Here is a 13,402-nt window from a genome sequence, read left to right as displayed (position 1 = left end):
TGTAGATTATGTGGAGGAGCCAGTTATTAAGGTAATCTGATGCCTCTGTGTTGGCTTCTGGTCCTTAGGTGAGGAATACTAATGCCCCAATCTTTAGGAAGGATCTTACCACTCCCTAGGGTTACTGGGACCCTATTCCCCCTTAATGTGGCAGTAGGAGCAAGGCAGATCACAGCTGTTGTCTACCAACCTGGATGTGTGTGCTTCTATTGTTGCTTGATCTGCTGATAGGGGGTGCCACTAATATGTTATTCAGAGTTCTTCCACCACACTTGGGAGTCTGCTCCTGATGGGAGGGTTTACTTGGTGCATCTGCTATGGCCTCTAGACAGGATTTTCCTTCCCTGACTGCAAACTCCACTGGTGGCAGCTGCCCAGATGTGGAGATCAGGCCTCATAGTTATGATCTTACTGGATGACCTAAGCCAGTCTGACAGTCCAAGTCACTGGGCTGTCAACTACTGATCTTCACCAACGTTGTGCAGATTCACACCAATTGCACAGGGAAAGTGGCTATCTTGCCTTTCCCTACCTTCAGGGGTGGAGCCTACCACTTTTGGCACAAAAGTTGCTGCACCAGGGGAAGGGGTGATGCCCAAGTCTGCCCAGTGCCCCAGCGCCTGTGAATCCCTCAGGTGTTAGCCTCCCACAACTGGGAAAGCACTCAAAATTCGCCCATCAAAATGGGCCCTGCTATTTGACAACAGGTAGCAAAAGGGTGGAGCCTATTGCAAGAGTCCCAGGACTGGAGGAAGGGTGCCGCCAGTAACCATACCACACCATAGTGTCTGGGTTGTGGACCCCAAAAATGGCAACTGCCCATCCGCAGAGCGCTAGCACTGGGGGGGATTGTTCAGGAGTTGGCCCATGGCGAATTGGGGAGCTGAGTCCACAGGATGCCCGCTGTCTCTTGTGTAATGCCTTCCCACAATCTTGCATCTGTCCGGCAGGAAGTCTTGCACTTTGTGACCCACTGTTAGCCAGCCTAGTTGCCTGCAGCGGTTTCCAGGGTAGAGTCCCCTTTTCAGTGTTCACCTCTGTTGTTCTGTTCCCACTGACTGCTAGAGGTAAGATGCCTGTCTCCTAACTCTCTCCAGCAATAGCTCAGACCAGTCCCTCTCCCTCCCAGTGTAGTCCCAGCACAAAGCTTCAGGAAGTTCAAGACGCTTCCTGCTATGGTCTCCTCTCCACAGAGCCTAACCTCTCCTGCTGCGATTTTGCACCAACTTCAGGCAGGTCCCTGTCTTAGTGGGTGTTGAGATATTAAAACCTATTCTGCATCTCTGTGCACATTATGGCACTGACCAATGTGGCTCCTCCAAACCTACAAATTTATAGACAGTATCTTTGTAAATAAACCATTTTTTGAATTATCCTATTTTGAGTGTGTCATCAACTTCCTCTTAGGAATCTAAATGATATAATGCTTTTTAAATATATCAACTTGTTCCATCCTACTGACAGCACCCTTACAACTATGATGCTCCAACATATCGGATAATATAAATTCCCACACGTCCCTCTCTGTTTCCTGAAGGCTTCCACCCTGGAGGCTTCCATTCTTCTCTCACCCATTTATTTTGTGTACTATGCCTACTGCACAGCTGTCATCTTAAAAGTGCCTTTTGATACTTTTGGGATTCATAAGTGTGATGACTGGGTTTTCACATTTATGTGTGAGATGGGCCTCCCTCAAACCTTGTTTTGACATTGGCACATTACCCATCTGGTGTGAAAAGAAAAAATAGAAAAAAGAAAAGAGTACCTTTGGCCACTCCCTGCATCATATACATGATTTATTGATTTGTTTGCTTGTTGGGTTTTTTTAAGAGACAGAGTCTCACCCTGTAGTCCAGGCCGGAGTGCAGTGCCATGATCATAGTTCACTGCAGCCTCCAACTCCTGGGTTCAAAGGATCCTCTGGCCTTAGTCTCCCAAGTCTACACTGATTTCTGAATCCTCTCTCTTCGTCTTGTTTTACTGGAACACATTATACCAAACTTCAAAAATAAAAAGTACACTTGTGAAGTAAATTTTGTAAATCTTTGAATGACTAAAAATGTTTGATTCTATCTTCCTAAATGACGTTTTTGTTTGCATAGAATTCTAGGCTGAAAATCAGTTGGAGGCACTTTTCCACTGTATTCTAGGGTCCATTTTTGCAATGGAGCATATTCATGCCATTCAAATTTTTGCTCATGTATTTGTGGTCTGTATATTTTCTTTTTTCTTAATAATTTTGTAATTTTTTTTCTATCTTTAGGGTAACAAAATTTCATAATAATGTGCTTTGGTATTGTTTTTTAATCATACTGGGCATTCAGTAAATCTTTCATCTCCAGAAACGTAAGCCTTTCTGTTCTCAGAGACTTATTTTCATTGCTGCCTTTAAATTCATCCTTTCTATTTTCTCTGTTTTCCTAGAACATGTGAGTTGAATAGTTTGCCTCTTGACTTGCTTCCTCATGTCTCTTGTCTTATCTTTTCTATTTTACATTTCTTTGAATTTCAATTCTACTTTCATGGAGACATCTTTACTCCTATGACTTGACTACTTTTACTTCTTTCAATTTTCTGTTTATTTTTTATCCTATTTATTTGTTCTTTTTATTTTATTTAGTTCGTTAAAATAATTTTTCTCTATTTTTTTCAAAGCATCATATTCTCATTTCAAGATAGCAAATATTTTCTCTAGCTGATGTGAACATATGAGGTTTTCTAAGGTTTTTTTCCTGTGTTACCTCTGATTTCACTAGATTTCTTTTGGCTTTCATAAAGGCTTACTTTTTTTTCCTTCAAATATCTTAGGTACATTAAAGAATGAGGCACCAAAAAAATTGATCTATTAAGCTCTGAAACAAAAGGGCAGAACTTACTAATTGGTGGGCTTCTGGGCAGGGTTCCACTGGAGAGGCAGCAATTCCATTTGTGGTTTCCAAAGTCAGAATGTGACTTTTTTCTATTAGCATTCAGCTTCATAAGCAAAGATGCCGATATTCTATTTGTGAAGTTCATGCCTCTGTTAGCATGTGGAAGTGAGGTGGGGAAAGACACGATAGGAGATTGAACTGTTCCTTTTTCTTAATCACTATTACTAGTGCTGAACCTCACCATCCCCCTGACCTGGTGTCCTGGCATCCCAAACATCTCGGGAATTCCAAGAGAAGGATCTGTGCACTTCTCCTGGGTATTCCTCTCTGTTGGTGCTTCAGAGTTAGCCTTCTGGACCCTGCCAAATCAGTTACTACTCCTTTGTCTTCTCTCGTCCAAACTTTTGTTGGAATCTCTTGTCTGCAGCTAGCTTCTGTCCTGTTTTCTTTGTTCTTGCAAGTCTAAACTTTTTAATCTTTGCTGTTGTTATTATTATATTATTATTATGCTTAGATCTTAGGAGGGAAAAGGAAAACTAATATAGCCTGCCATTTTAAATATAATTTCAGTGTGTTTATTGTTTATCTTAAAAAATCAGATTTGAAAAAAAGGATAGAATGACCCTTTTTACAAAGGAAAAGTAATATGAAGAGCAATTATAAGGAAATGCAATAACATGTTAATGGTGATCATGTTCAGAAGAACTGAAGAACAGAGGAATAATTTTGAAGAGTCTTCAAAAGTCCTACCTGCCAGCTACTGTTATCATCATATTGTCCACAGCCAGCTTCAACAGGGATATCTTTCTCTTATAACCCCATTCTTAGTTATTGAATTGTAGGTTTAAAAAGCTTGAGACAAGTCAATGCAATATTTTAGCTGGGCCATCATAAATAATATCATTCTCTGTTACTAAGGAAAAAAAAGAAACAAAAGATATTGGGATGATAACCAACTAATTCTGACAAGTACCTACTATGCAACCATCTCTGTGCTATACATGGCAAGTAGGAAAGAAGTAATATACATTACTTACATCCTTCTTAAGTTGTAGAAATGAGATAAAAATCCATTTTTAAAAACAACAGAAAAAACAAGTGATTTTTTAAAATTAGATATGGGATTGCTTAAGGCATACAGAAAATATTGTTGGATAAAAATAATCAAGGCATTATTTGAAAGAAAGCAGTCATGAGACAATATCCAAAGAAGTTCCTCAGAAGAATACCTTTTCCAAAATATTGAGAATACCCAGCTATTCTCCAACTTTACTAAGAGCAGCACCAAAGAAAATGAGCTTATTCCATTTTGTCCTTTTAAAGAACTGAAAATAAGTTTAACTAAAAATTTATAACAGAACTACATCTCCTTAGTCATTTCAATAGTTCAAATGTCAATTCATTTTAGTTGCTTTAGTTAATCTAGAGCAAAAGAAAAAGTAACATTACGTTCAATAATAATACTATCATAGTGCTGGGGGCAGGAAGACAGTATTAAAATTCTCCAAAGGGGTTGTTTTAAAAAATTGCTTTCCACCTCAAACTATGTAAAATGCTCTTTCTCTCTCTGTTTTTTTTTTTTTCCTATACAGAAACCATGCTTTAGGCAATTTGTCAATTTATACTAACCCCCTTCATTGTATGCTGTATATCTTTCTGTATCTGCATTTGTTATATTGTATTATAATTATCTCTTTAAAAATTGGTTTCTTTACTCGATTTTATAATATTTATGGTAAAAAAAAAACTACGAAAGAAAGAATAAACAAAGGAAGGAAGGATAGATGGAAGGAAAAATAGAAGAAGAGAACAAGAATGCAACTCCTGAGAAGTCAGATTTGTTTTTCTAGAAGAAATGATCTGATTCCTTGAGGATATCTTCTCGTATAACCCCATTCTAAATGATTGAATTGTAGCTTAAAAGAGTTTGATGTGAATAGTACAGATCTAAAGCAGTTAAATGAGATAATAAGTAGGCATGTTTACTCTTCCACTCTAGAAGAGAAGATTAACTTTGCCAGAGTGGAAAGGTTTAAGTTTAATCACCTAAAATAGCATCAAATAATAATTTAGATGAAATTAGATGAAAAGTAAAAGATACTTGAATTTTAGGGACTGTTCTTTAAAATTATTAGTAAGTTAGGGACCATTGAAGGTATCAGCCACTTCTCTGATTCTGCAGTTCTGACAAACTATCCCTTCTGCTTTTCCTTCGAGGAGAACTTGCGACTCCATTGTCGCTTCATAGCGTTCTTGACATCCTGGTTCCTCAGAGTATAGATGAGTGGGTTTAACATGGGAGCGATGGTGGTGTAGAACACAGACACCACCTTATCCAGTGGGAAAGTAGTGGATGGACGGAGATAAATAAAGACACAAGGCACAAAGAAGAAAGTTACTACCGTCAGATGAGATCCACAGGTAGAGAGAGCTTTGCGCCGGCTCTCTGCAGACCGTTTTCGAAGACTAAACAGAATGACTGTGTAGGAAGCCAGAATGATAAGGAAACACCCCAGGGAGATGAGTCCACTGTTGGCAACCACCAGCATATTTACCAGGGTTGTATCAGCACAGGCAAGTTTTAGGACTGGGTGGACGTCACAAAAGTAGTGGTCTATGACCTGAGCATTGCAGAAGGGCAGCTGGAAGGTCAGGAGGGTTTGAACAAAGGAATGACCCAGGGCCCCCAGCCAGGACAGTGACAACAGCACAGCACAAGCGCTGGCACTCATGATGGTAGTGTAACGGAGGGGCTGGCAGATAGCGGCATAACGATCGAAAGCCATGACAGTCAAAACAAAAATCTCAGCACAACCAAAAAAGTGGAAGGTAAACATCTGAGTTATACAGCCCCAGTAGGAAATAGTCTTTTTCTCAGACACAAAGTCTGCAATCATCTTGGGTGCTGTGGCTGAGGAATAGGCAATGTCTACAAAAGACAGGTTACTGAGGAAGAAATACATGGGTGTGTGGAGCTGGGAATCAAAAAAGACCGTAAGCAATATGAGCAAATTTCCCACCATAATCACCATGTAGAAGAGGAGAAATAAGGCAAAGAACATCAATTGCATTCCAGGATCTTCGGAAAGTCCCAGAAATATAAACTCGGTGACATTGTTGGCCACTTCCATGGGGCCCCAGGCAGGACCGGTGGATGGACTCTAGGTTCTCTGCAAAAATAAACACATGTTATAAACCACTGCGGGCATGGTAAAGCCTAACAGGAACAGTCTTATGAAAATATATAAGTGATGTTAAATATGATAGAGGAAATTCCTCATATTTCTTGAACATAGCTCATGATATTTTTCTATCATTTTTTTCTCACATTATTGACTCACATTTGAATTTCTGTTAAAATTAGCCTTACAGTTCCTTTCTTCCAAACAAAAATCTAGAGAATCTGAGATTTTTAAAAATTATACTTAATGTTTTCTCCTAATCAGTGCTCTCTCTCTCTCTCACTGACTCTCTCTCTCTCTCTCTCTCTCTCTCTCTCTCTCTCTCTCTCTCTCTCTCTCTCTCCCCTCCTCCCCAACCTTTCTCATCAGAAATTTCCTTTGCATCCTGTGTGTAGTTTGGGTTCCAAAAAAAGAAAGAAAGAAATTTGCTTTGTGGTGGAAACTTAAATTGTTTATTAAATGGATTAATTAACTTTTCAGGCTATAGATAAAAATACGAAGTCAGAAACTGAGATCCGATGTCCAAAATTCCAGGTGAATCTTTTTATTATAATATATACAGATCATCTATAGAAAGATAACAGTCTATTTAATCAAAAGAGGAAGACTCACTTTCCAATATCTAAATTGGATTGAAAGGACGGGTATATACATAAATAATGAGTGAGATGTGCACCGTCTGGGGGATGGTCACGCTTGAAGCTCAGACTTGTGGGGGGAGAGGGGCAAGGGCATTATATGCAACCTTAAAATGTGTACCCCCTAATATGCTGAAATAAATAAAAAAGAAAAAGAAGCTAAAAAAAAAGTTTCAATACAATTAAAAATTAAGTCAGTTTTAATGACAGAGAACGATACATAAAGTAGCCTCTTGCTCAACACCAAGGCATGCTTATAAATCAACATTGGGGAAATTTGAGTCTTAAGCCTTGTCTTGCATGTGAAAATTCTACTTAGCTTGCCAGGAAGGAATTAGGAGGAGTGGTCAATCTATACAGAGAAATACTTTTTTCTATGTTGCTCTAAATTGCTGAAAATTTCAAAAGCTACTGAGGTCCCTTTTAATTCTTAGTCCCTATGCCTTGAAAAAAAGACCAAGATAATTCACTGTCCTTGTAATCATAGGTGAGAATTAAGAATAAAATCTCTCATACAGATAATGCTATGAATGGTTGTCAAAAAAGCGTCTGATATAATTTTATAAACTGTATAAAGGAGTGCTTAGAGCATATAGAGAAAAATATTGGATAAGAAAAATCAGGGAAAAATTTCTTAAAAGATATGAATCATGAGACAAGATCTAAAGAAGATCTTTGAAATATAATAACAATGACTTTTCTGAAATATTGCAAATTACTAGTCCTTTTTAGAATACTGCTTTTCTGCATGGATAGTGGAAAGGGCACTACTTAGAAGTTTAGTGGTATAAGTTTGAGTGTCCTCATCAGCTTGGTAACTTATTTGTCTTCTCTGAATCTGTTTTCTCTCATATTAAAGTTGGATGATAAAATTATTTACCTCATAAAGCTGTTTCAGAATTAAAATGAGATTATCTATGTAACATTTTTTGTATTTATGAAGTACTTTACTTTTAATTTGAATCTATAAAGTAGAATCTCTCTTTAAGGAGAGATTTGCTGAACACTTGACTATGTACAGGATTCTGTGCTAAATTCTTTGCATATATTACCTCATTCTATCCTCACAATATCTTAATTTGTATTACCTCCATTTTACAGAGTAGAACAACAAAGATTGAAGATCTAAGGTAAATTGTTCAATGTAATAGTCAGTGAAAAGGCTGATATTTGAATCATGGTATTCTTATTTCAGAACACACACAATACACATCTCTTTAAATAAATGATATGTAGTAAGATTAGATGGATAGGTAGATAAGTGTGGAGAGAAAGAAAGAAAGAACAAATGAACAACTGGGCTTGACTCACAGCTCTGCTTGTTACAGGCTGTGTAACAGTAACAAATTTTTCCTAAAGTCTATTAACCTCACAGTCCTTCCCTGTGAGATAATGCTACCCATGATAAGAATCAAATTAGATGAAGAATGTACAAACAATAAGCAATCTGCCAAATCTAAGCCATGATCATTTTAGTGGTAGAATTTCATAAATGTCAGTATAAGACATCTGAACTCTGTGGACCAGACTGTCTATGGGACTGATTGTTTCCATTGGTTTGCTCAGGTTCTTAGGTCAAATTTGATCTGCCTAGGATAATGCCAAAGAATATATCCTGCTTATAATAGGATCGTGTAGTTAAAGAAAAAAGGTGGCTGCTTTATTTAATTTCATGAGTTTACCTAAGTTATTTCAAACAGGTCAATTAGCACAGAATGCAGCTCCTGAAATCCTCTAAGAAAGAGATTTAATCTTGGTTTTTCCTGTGAGTGATTTACAAAGGGCAGAGATCAAACATACTGGAGCTCTACCCTAACAGCAAGCTCCATCCCACAGAATGCTTTTTTGTGCAATAGTGTCCTTGTCTTCAATATCCCTCATAGAGACATTATGACACATGTACATGTTTTCATGTCTCATGTCACTTATCATTTTGCTACCTATCAATTCTATCCTATTCCTCTAATTGGTCACAATTGAGGGACCAATTTGTTAATTGTTTGTGGAGCAGAAAGATAAGCAAGTAAAGCACTGAAAAAAACCTATGAATGAGTTAATGTAACCCAATGTGGAGACTGTTTAAGGTATCATCTATTTGATTTTCTGTATTTCATGCAGCACCAATATTAATTCATCCTTTCACTTCATAAGTATTCACTGAGTACATTCTCTGAGTCTGGTACTGTGATGTGAATATAAAAAGATGAATAATTCAGAATTCCTGAACTAAAGCCATTCACTTTAGAGTAATACCTTTAAATGAAGTCCCCAAATCCTCTTAGACTAGAGCATAGTTTATGTTGAGCCCTACAGTTATATAGGTATAGAGGATCTTAGAGATCACTTGATTTTATCCCACTCATTTAGCCATTGATGAAGCCAATGAAGCACAGACAGAAAATTGAATTATCTAGGTTTCATTGTTAATGGTAAACCTAGGACTAAATTCTAATCGAAATAATATTGATACACACTTTAACCTGTAATTATTATTTCCTAAATTACTTAGTAGAATTACTAGGATGAATGTTGTAAAGCATGTAAAGCATTTAAAGATGCATCTTTATCCTTGAATGTAATTTGAATCAATGAAAATTGCCCTTGCCTCTTTCACTGGTGGGTAACTTGTCATTCCAGATGGAAAACTTACCCTGGCTGTCTTCTTGAGTGTGGTCCCACAACATGGATTTGAACAACCTGAGATCTTGGATCGAAAATGTTTTCTGAGATAAAAATGTGATCTATACTCAGATACACACACTGTAAGATTGAGATCTGTACGATGATGCTTCTCTTATGTATGTGCCACACTTCCTCTCCTGCAGCCCAAGAGGCCGAGATCCCAAGTTTCTTCCCTCTCTCCTGTCTTTCTCTCCCAAAAAAGGTGGGATTTTATGAGCTTACAGCCGTGCCATGGCTTCTGATGTTGGTCTGCAAAAGTTTCCTATGCTCCTGGCCACCAAGAGGAAGAAACTCCCAGCAATCTTTATGCATCGTCAGAACCCTGAGGGAATTAGTGGGCAAGTAACTGAGTAGCAGCTGGAGAGTTTGTTATGCAGAGAAAGTGCAGGTGTCATCCCAAATAACTCCTTATAAAACTATATTGAAGGCAACTTGGCAAGTAACTAGTCAATAAATAGGCCATTTCCACCGTTTCATACAATTTACTCAAAGCTGTAGCAAGAGAGGGGAAAGATAGTGCTTAGTATCACTACATTGGACCACTAACCCAACAGTAAGATAGCTTATTTGCTTATAAAACTATTAAAATATTTTACTACATTTAAATTTTTTCTGTAGTTCAAGTGGGAAAGCAAAATGTTTAAATTAGTGGCACTGTCATAGTGCTGAACAGAGAACTCTGGAGCACCAGGCACCCAGACAGTATCAATCATGTGCGGTCTGAAAAAACAGAAACTTTATGTTTATTAATAAAAAGAATTTTAATATGGGTAATTGGTGAAGCGAGTACAGAGGACTGAAAATACAAAAGGGAATAGACAAAAATTCCAGCTTCTGAATACAATGCTACCAAATCCCAGATACCAACTAGACATTTAAAATGATTCACCAAGACTCTACCATTTGCTATGAAAGATGGACATCAGAAAAAGGGGGTGTTGTGGCCAGCTGATGCTAAAAGAAAGCCTGGAGCTCCATGTCCTTGCCAGGTGCCTGGCTGACCCATAGCACCACTTAAATCTTTCTGTCAACACACAGGCCACTCTGGCTGACAGTTTCCTGCTCTTCAAGATATTCACTTCAGGCAAAAGACATCTGTGGAAACGTTGAGTAGAGTGAAAGGGAAAGAGGAAAGTGTGATCTGTGCCAGAGATGCCATTCCCACCTTCACCCACCCTATTTAGAAACCTCCCAAGAGGCAGCCTTGCCCCTGGTCTGTGAAGAGTCCTTCTGTAGCAACACACACATACATATATACATATGTTTGGTTTCTTAAACATAAAGTCATTAACTCCCAACACAAAAATAAAAATCCATTCTTTGTTCCAATATAAAGAAAATTCTTACATGACCAGGGGTATTACAAATTACCCAGTAAATCCTAGTATTAGATGCCATTTCAGATATTTTTCTCAGAGGTATTTTTTCAGCTAAACAATCAGAAAAGCCTCTCCATAGCAATTAATTAGGAAATAAATTGACCAATTATAAAAATAGTGCTAAAAAGTCTCTTATTATTTAGTAAATAGAATAAAGACTTTTCCATAGCCATAAAAAGTTTCAAGGAGCCTGTGTCATAAATAGAGAATCTTAAATATAAATGTTTAAGTGAAGCTTTTTGGGGATCATCTAGCTCGGGAGCTTCTATACAGCTACTGTAGAAATAAGCAACTAGACCATATAATTGGGATACATTTCTGAGGAGAAAAAGATATTAACTTAATTATCTAAAATTGCTAGCTTTCTTGATTATTGATTACACTTTTACTAAGTGATCTTGGGCAAGTCACTTAACTCTCAGCTCATTTACAAAAACGAAGTTAAATAATATCACCTACTACTCAAAGCATGTTTGAGATTGAGATGTAGTGACTATGAACACAAGATCCAGGGACCAGATAGATGAATGCTTTAAACCACAGCTCATTTCTTTGTGTTTTTCTTTAGAACTCAGAGCTCTTAAACATTATGATCAGTTGAATACCTAGCTTATCAACTCATGCCCACTATAATTCCAATTAAAGAAAAACTCGAAGTGAAATGGGGTGCCTCTTGAGAAGGCTATACAACAGAATGCTAGTAGCTTCTATCACCCTAGTACTCCCGGACTGTCTTTCTCTCACACATAAACTTTGTCAAGTGAGTTGCTCAACTGCATTTCTAAAATTTGGCACGCTATGGAACACAGTTCCTAGGAAAACACTAAGGTATAGGGTGGTTGGTGCTTTTCTGAGGCTTTGTTAGGGACAGGACAAAAGGAATTCACACTGCTTCAGAAGAGGCTCTGATAAATCAGAAGGATCTTCCTCATACTAGAAATTGTTAAACCCTGAAGGGGCAAAACACAAAAGGAAATACAATATCCTTTTTCATTTGAATAGAGTTAAAAAGTGAAACAAATTTAATAAATGAAGACTTTATAGACATGAAGATAGACAAGTTGATCTTTCAAGGTGTCCTCTGATCCTAGCACTCAATTAATTCCCATTATCATCTTTGGGCCAGTAAATTTTCCTGAATATTCTGCTTAATATTTAACACTCAAAAAAGCCACCTATGACTCCTGACTATAATCAAGAGTGATGCATTATAATTTTTATGCTGTCTTCTCTTTTATAACAAAGTCATCAAAATGGTTTTCACATATTTTCCTATACAGGATAAGAGTGTCCCAAGAAAGAATACATTTTCTAAGTCAGCTCTTCCTGCTCATTCTTTAACAAAGCAGCAGAATGCCACATACTTTTTTCTCTGCTTCTTCATAGCTGTCTTCATGTCAGCATTTCTGAGTGTATAGATGAGGGGGTTCAACATAGGTGTGATCACGGTGTAAAACACAGAGAATATCTTATCCACAGAGAAGCTGCAGAAAGGCCTCAAGTAGATGAATACACAAGGCACAAAGATCAGGCTGACCACCATCAGGTGGGAGGCACAGGTAGAGAGGGCCTTGCTCTGGCCCTGGTGGAGGTGAGTTCTCAGGGTGGTCAGGATGACAGCATATGAGAACAGCAATACCAAGAAGCAAACAAGAGACAGCAGACCACTGTTGGCAACCATCAGCACTTCTACTACATAGGTGTCCATGCAGGCCAGCTTGATGACCTGTGGGACATCACAGTAGAAGTTATCCAGTTCGTTGGGGCCACAGAAGGGCAGCTGGATGATAAGTATAACCTGTGTGATAGAGTGGATGAAACCCCCACACCAGCAGGCAAAAACCAACTGAAGGCATAGCTGGCGGTTCATGACTGTCAGGTAGTGCAAAGGGTTACATATGGCGACATACCTGTCATAGGCCATGACTGTCAGCAGAAACATCTCACTGGCTCCCAGAAAGTGGAGGAAGTAGATCTGGGCCAGGCATCCTGAATAAGAGATGGTCTTGCCCTGCTGTAGGAAATCCCCTAACATCTTAGGCACAGTCACGCAACTCAAGCATAGGTCAATGAAGGAGAGATGGCCCAAAAAATAGTACATAGGAGATTGGAGCAGGCCAGCATCAGCTCGCACAGTTATCAATATTAAGAGGTTTCCCAGGACAACAGCAATGTAAAACAACAAAAATATTAAGAAGAGAAAGAGCTGCAGATCCCAGGAGGATGATAGGCCCAGAAGAACAAATTCTGTCACCTTAGAATCATTTTCTTTTTTCATCAAGCCAAGAATACCTACTGACCTAGAAAAAGAAAAATTTAAGTTAGGAAAAGAAAAGATTAGGGAAAAGAAAGATTTAAGTTAGGAAAAAGACAAATCTATACATAGTAAATATATATATATTCAAATATATATGTGTGAATTATCACATTATGTGTCCAGGGTTTATAGAATCATATTACAGAATAAAAATAATTTAAGCAAGTTCTTTGAGATAGTATAGGTAATACACCCTAATACTGATAGAATAAGGACATTTTGTATTTCTTCCAACTCTTTATTCCTGTAATACTAAATTTTTTAAATTGCATTCACAATAAACTAGGAATGACCTGAAGACAATACCCTGGACATGAGGAGATTAGAGCATGTT

At 37.9% G+C, this 13,402-nt stretch overlaps 2 protein-coding genes and 1 non-coding gene across 3 annotated transcripts; 1 reads left to right on the top strand and 2 right to left on the bottom strand.

The window, feature by feature from the left end:
• Window positions 1-1,628: 1,628 nt before the first annotated feature.
• Window positions 1,629-1,732, top strand: LOC142871804 (small nucleolar RNA U13). The gene has a single exon (XR_012919989.1). It is a non-coding gene; the product is annotated as a small nucleolar RNA U13 (small nucleolar RNA).
• A 2,775-nt stretch (window positions 1,733-4,507) lies between these two features.
• LOC142871535 (olfactory receptor 4S2-like) lies at window positions 4,508-9,684 on the bottom strand. The gene is made up of 2 exons (XM_076004625.1): window positions 9,595-9,684; window positions 4,508-6,031 (listed from the first exon to the last, which is right to left on the bottom strand). The coding sequence occupies exons 1-2, from the start codon at window positions 9,682-9,684 to the stop codon at window positions 5,063-5,065; spliced, it is 1,059 nt and encodes a 352-aa protein (XP_075860740.1). The 3' UTR covers window positions 4,508-5,062.
• Window positions 9,685-12,088: 2,404 nt separating this feature from the next.
• LOC105864761 (olfactory receptor 4Q3) lies at window positions 12,089-13,029 on the bottom strand. The gene is given in 2 exon segments (XM_012752858.3): window positions 12,089-12,120; window positions 12,123-13,029. Coding segments are annotated over 2 exon segments (939 nt in total).
• Window positions 13,030-13,402: the final 373 nt, after the last annotated feature.

Source organism: Microcebus murinus, chromosome 6, assembly GCF_040939455.1.
Source record: "Microcebus murinus isolate Inina chromosome 6, M.murinus_Inina_mat1.0, whole genome shotgun sequence".
NCBI classification, from domain to species: domain Eukaryota; kingdom Metazoa; phylum Chordata; class Mammalia; order Primates; family Cheirogaleidae; genus Microcebus; species Microcebus murinus.
Note: the sequence above shows the minus strand (reverse complement) of the source record. Positions and strands in the feature narration are given on the sequence as shown.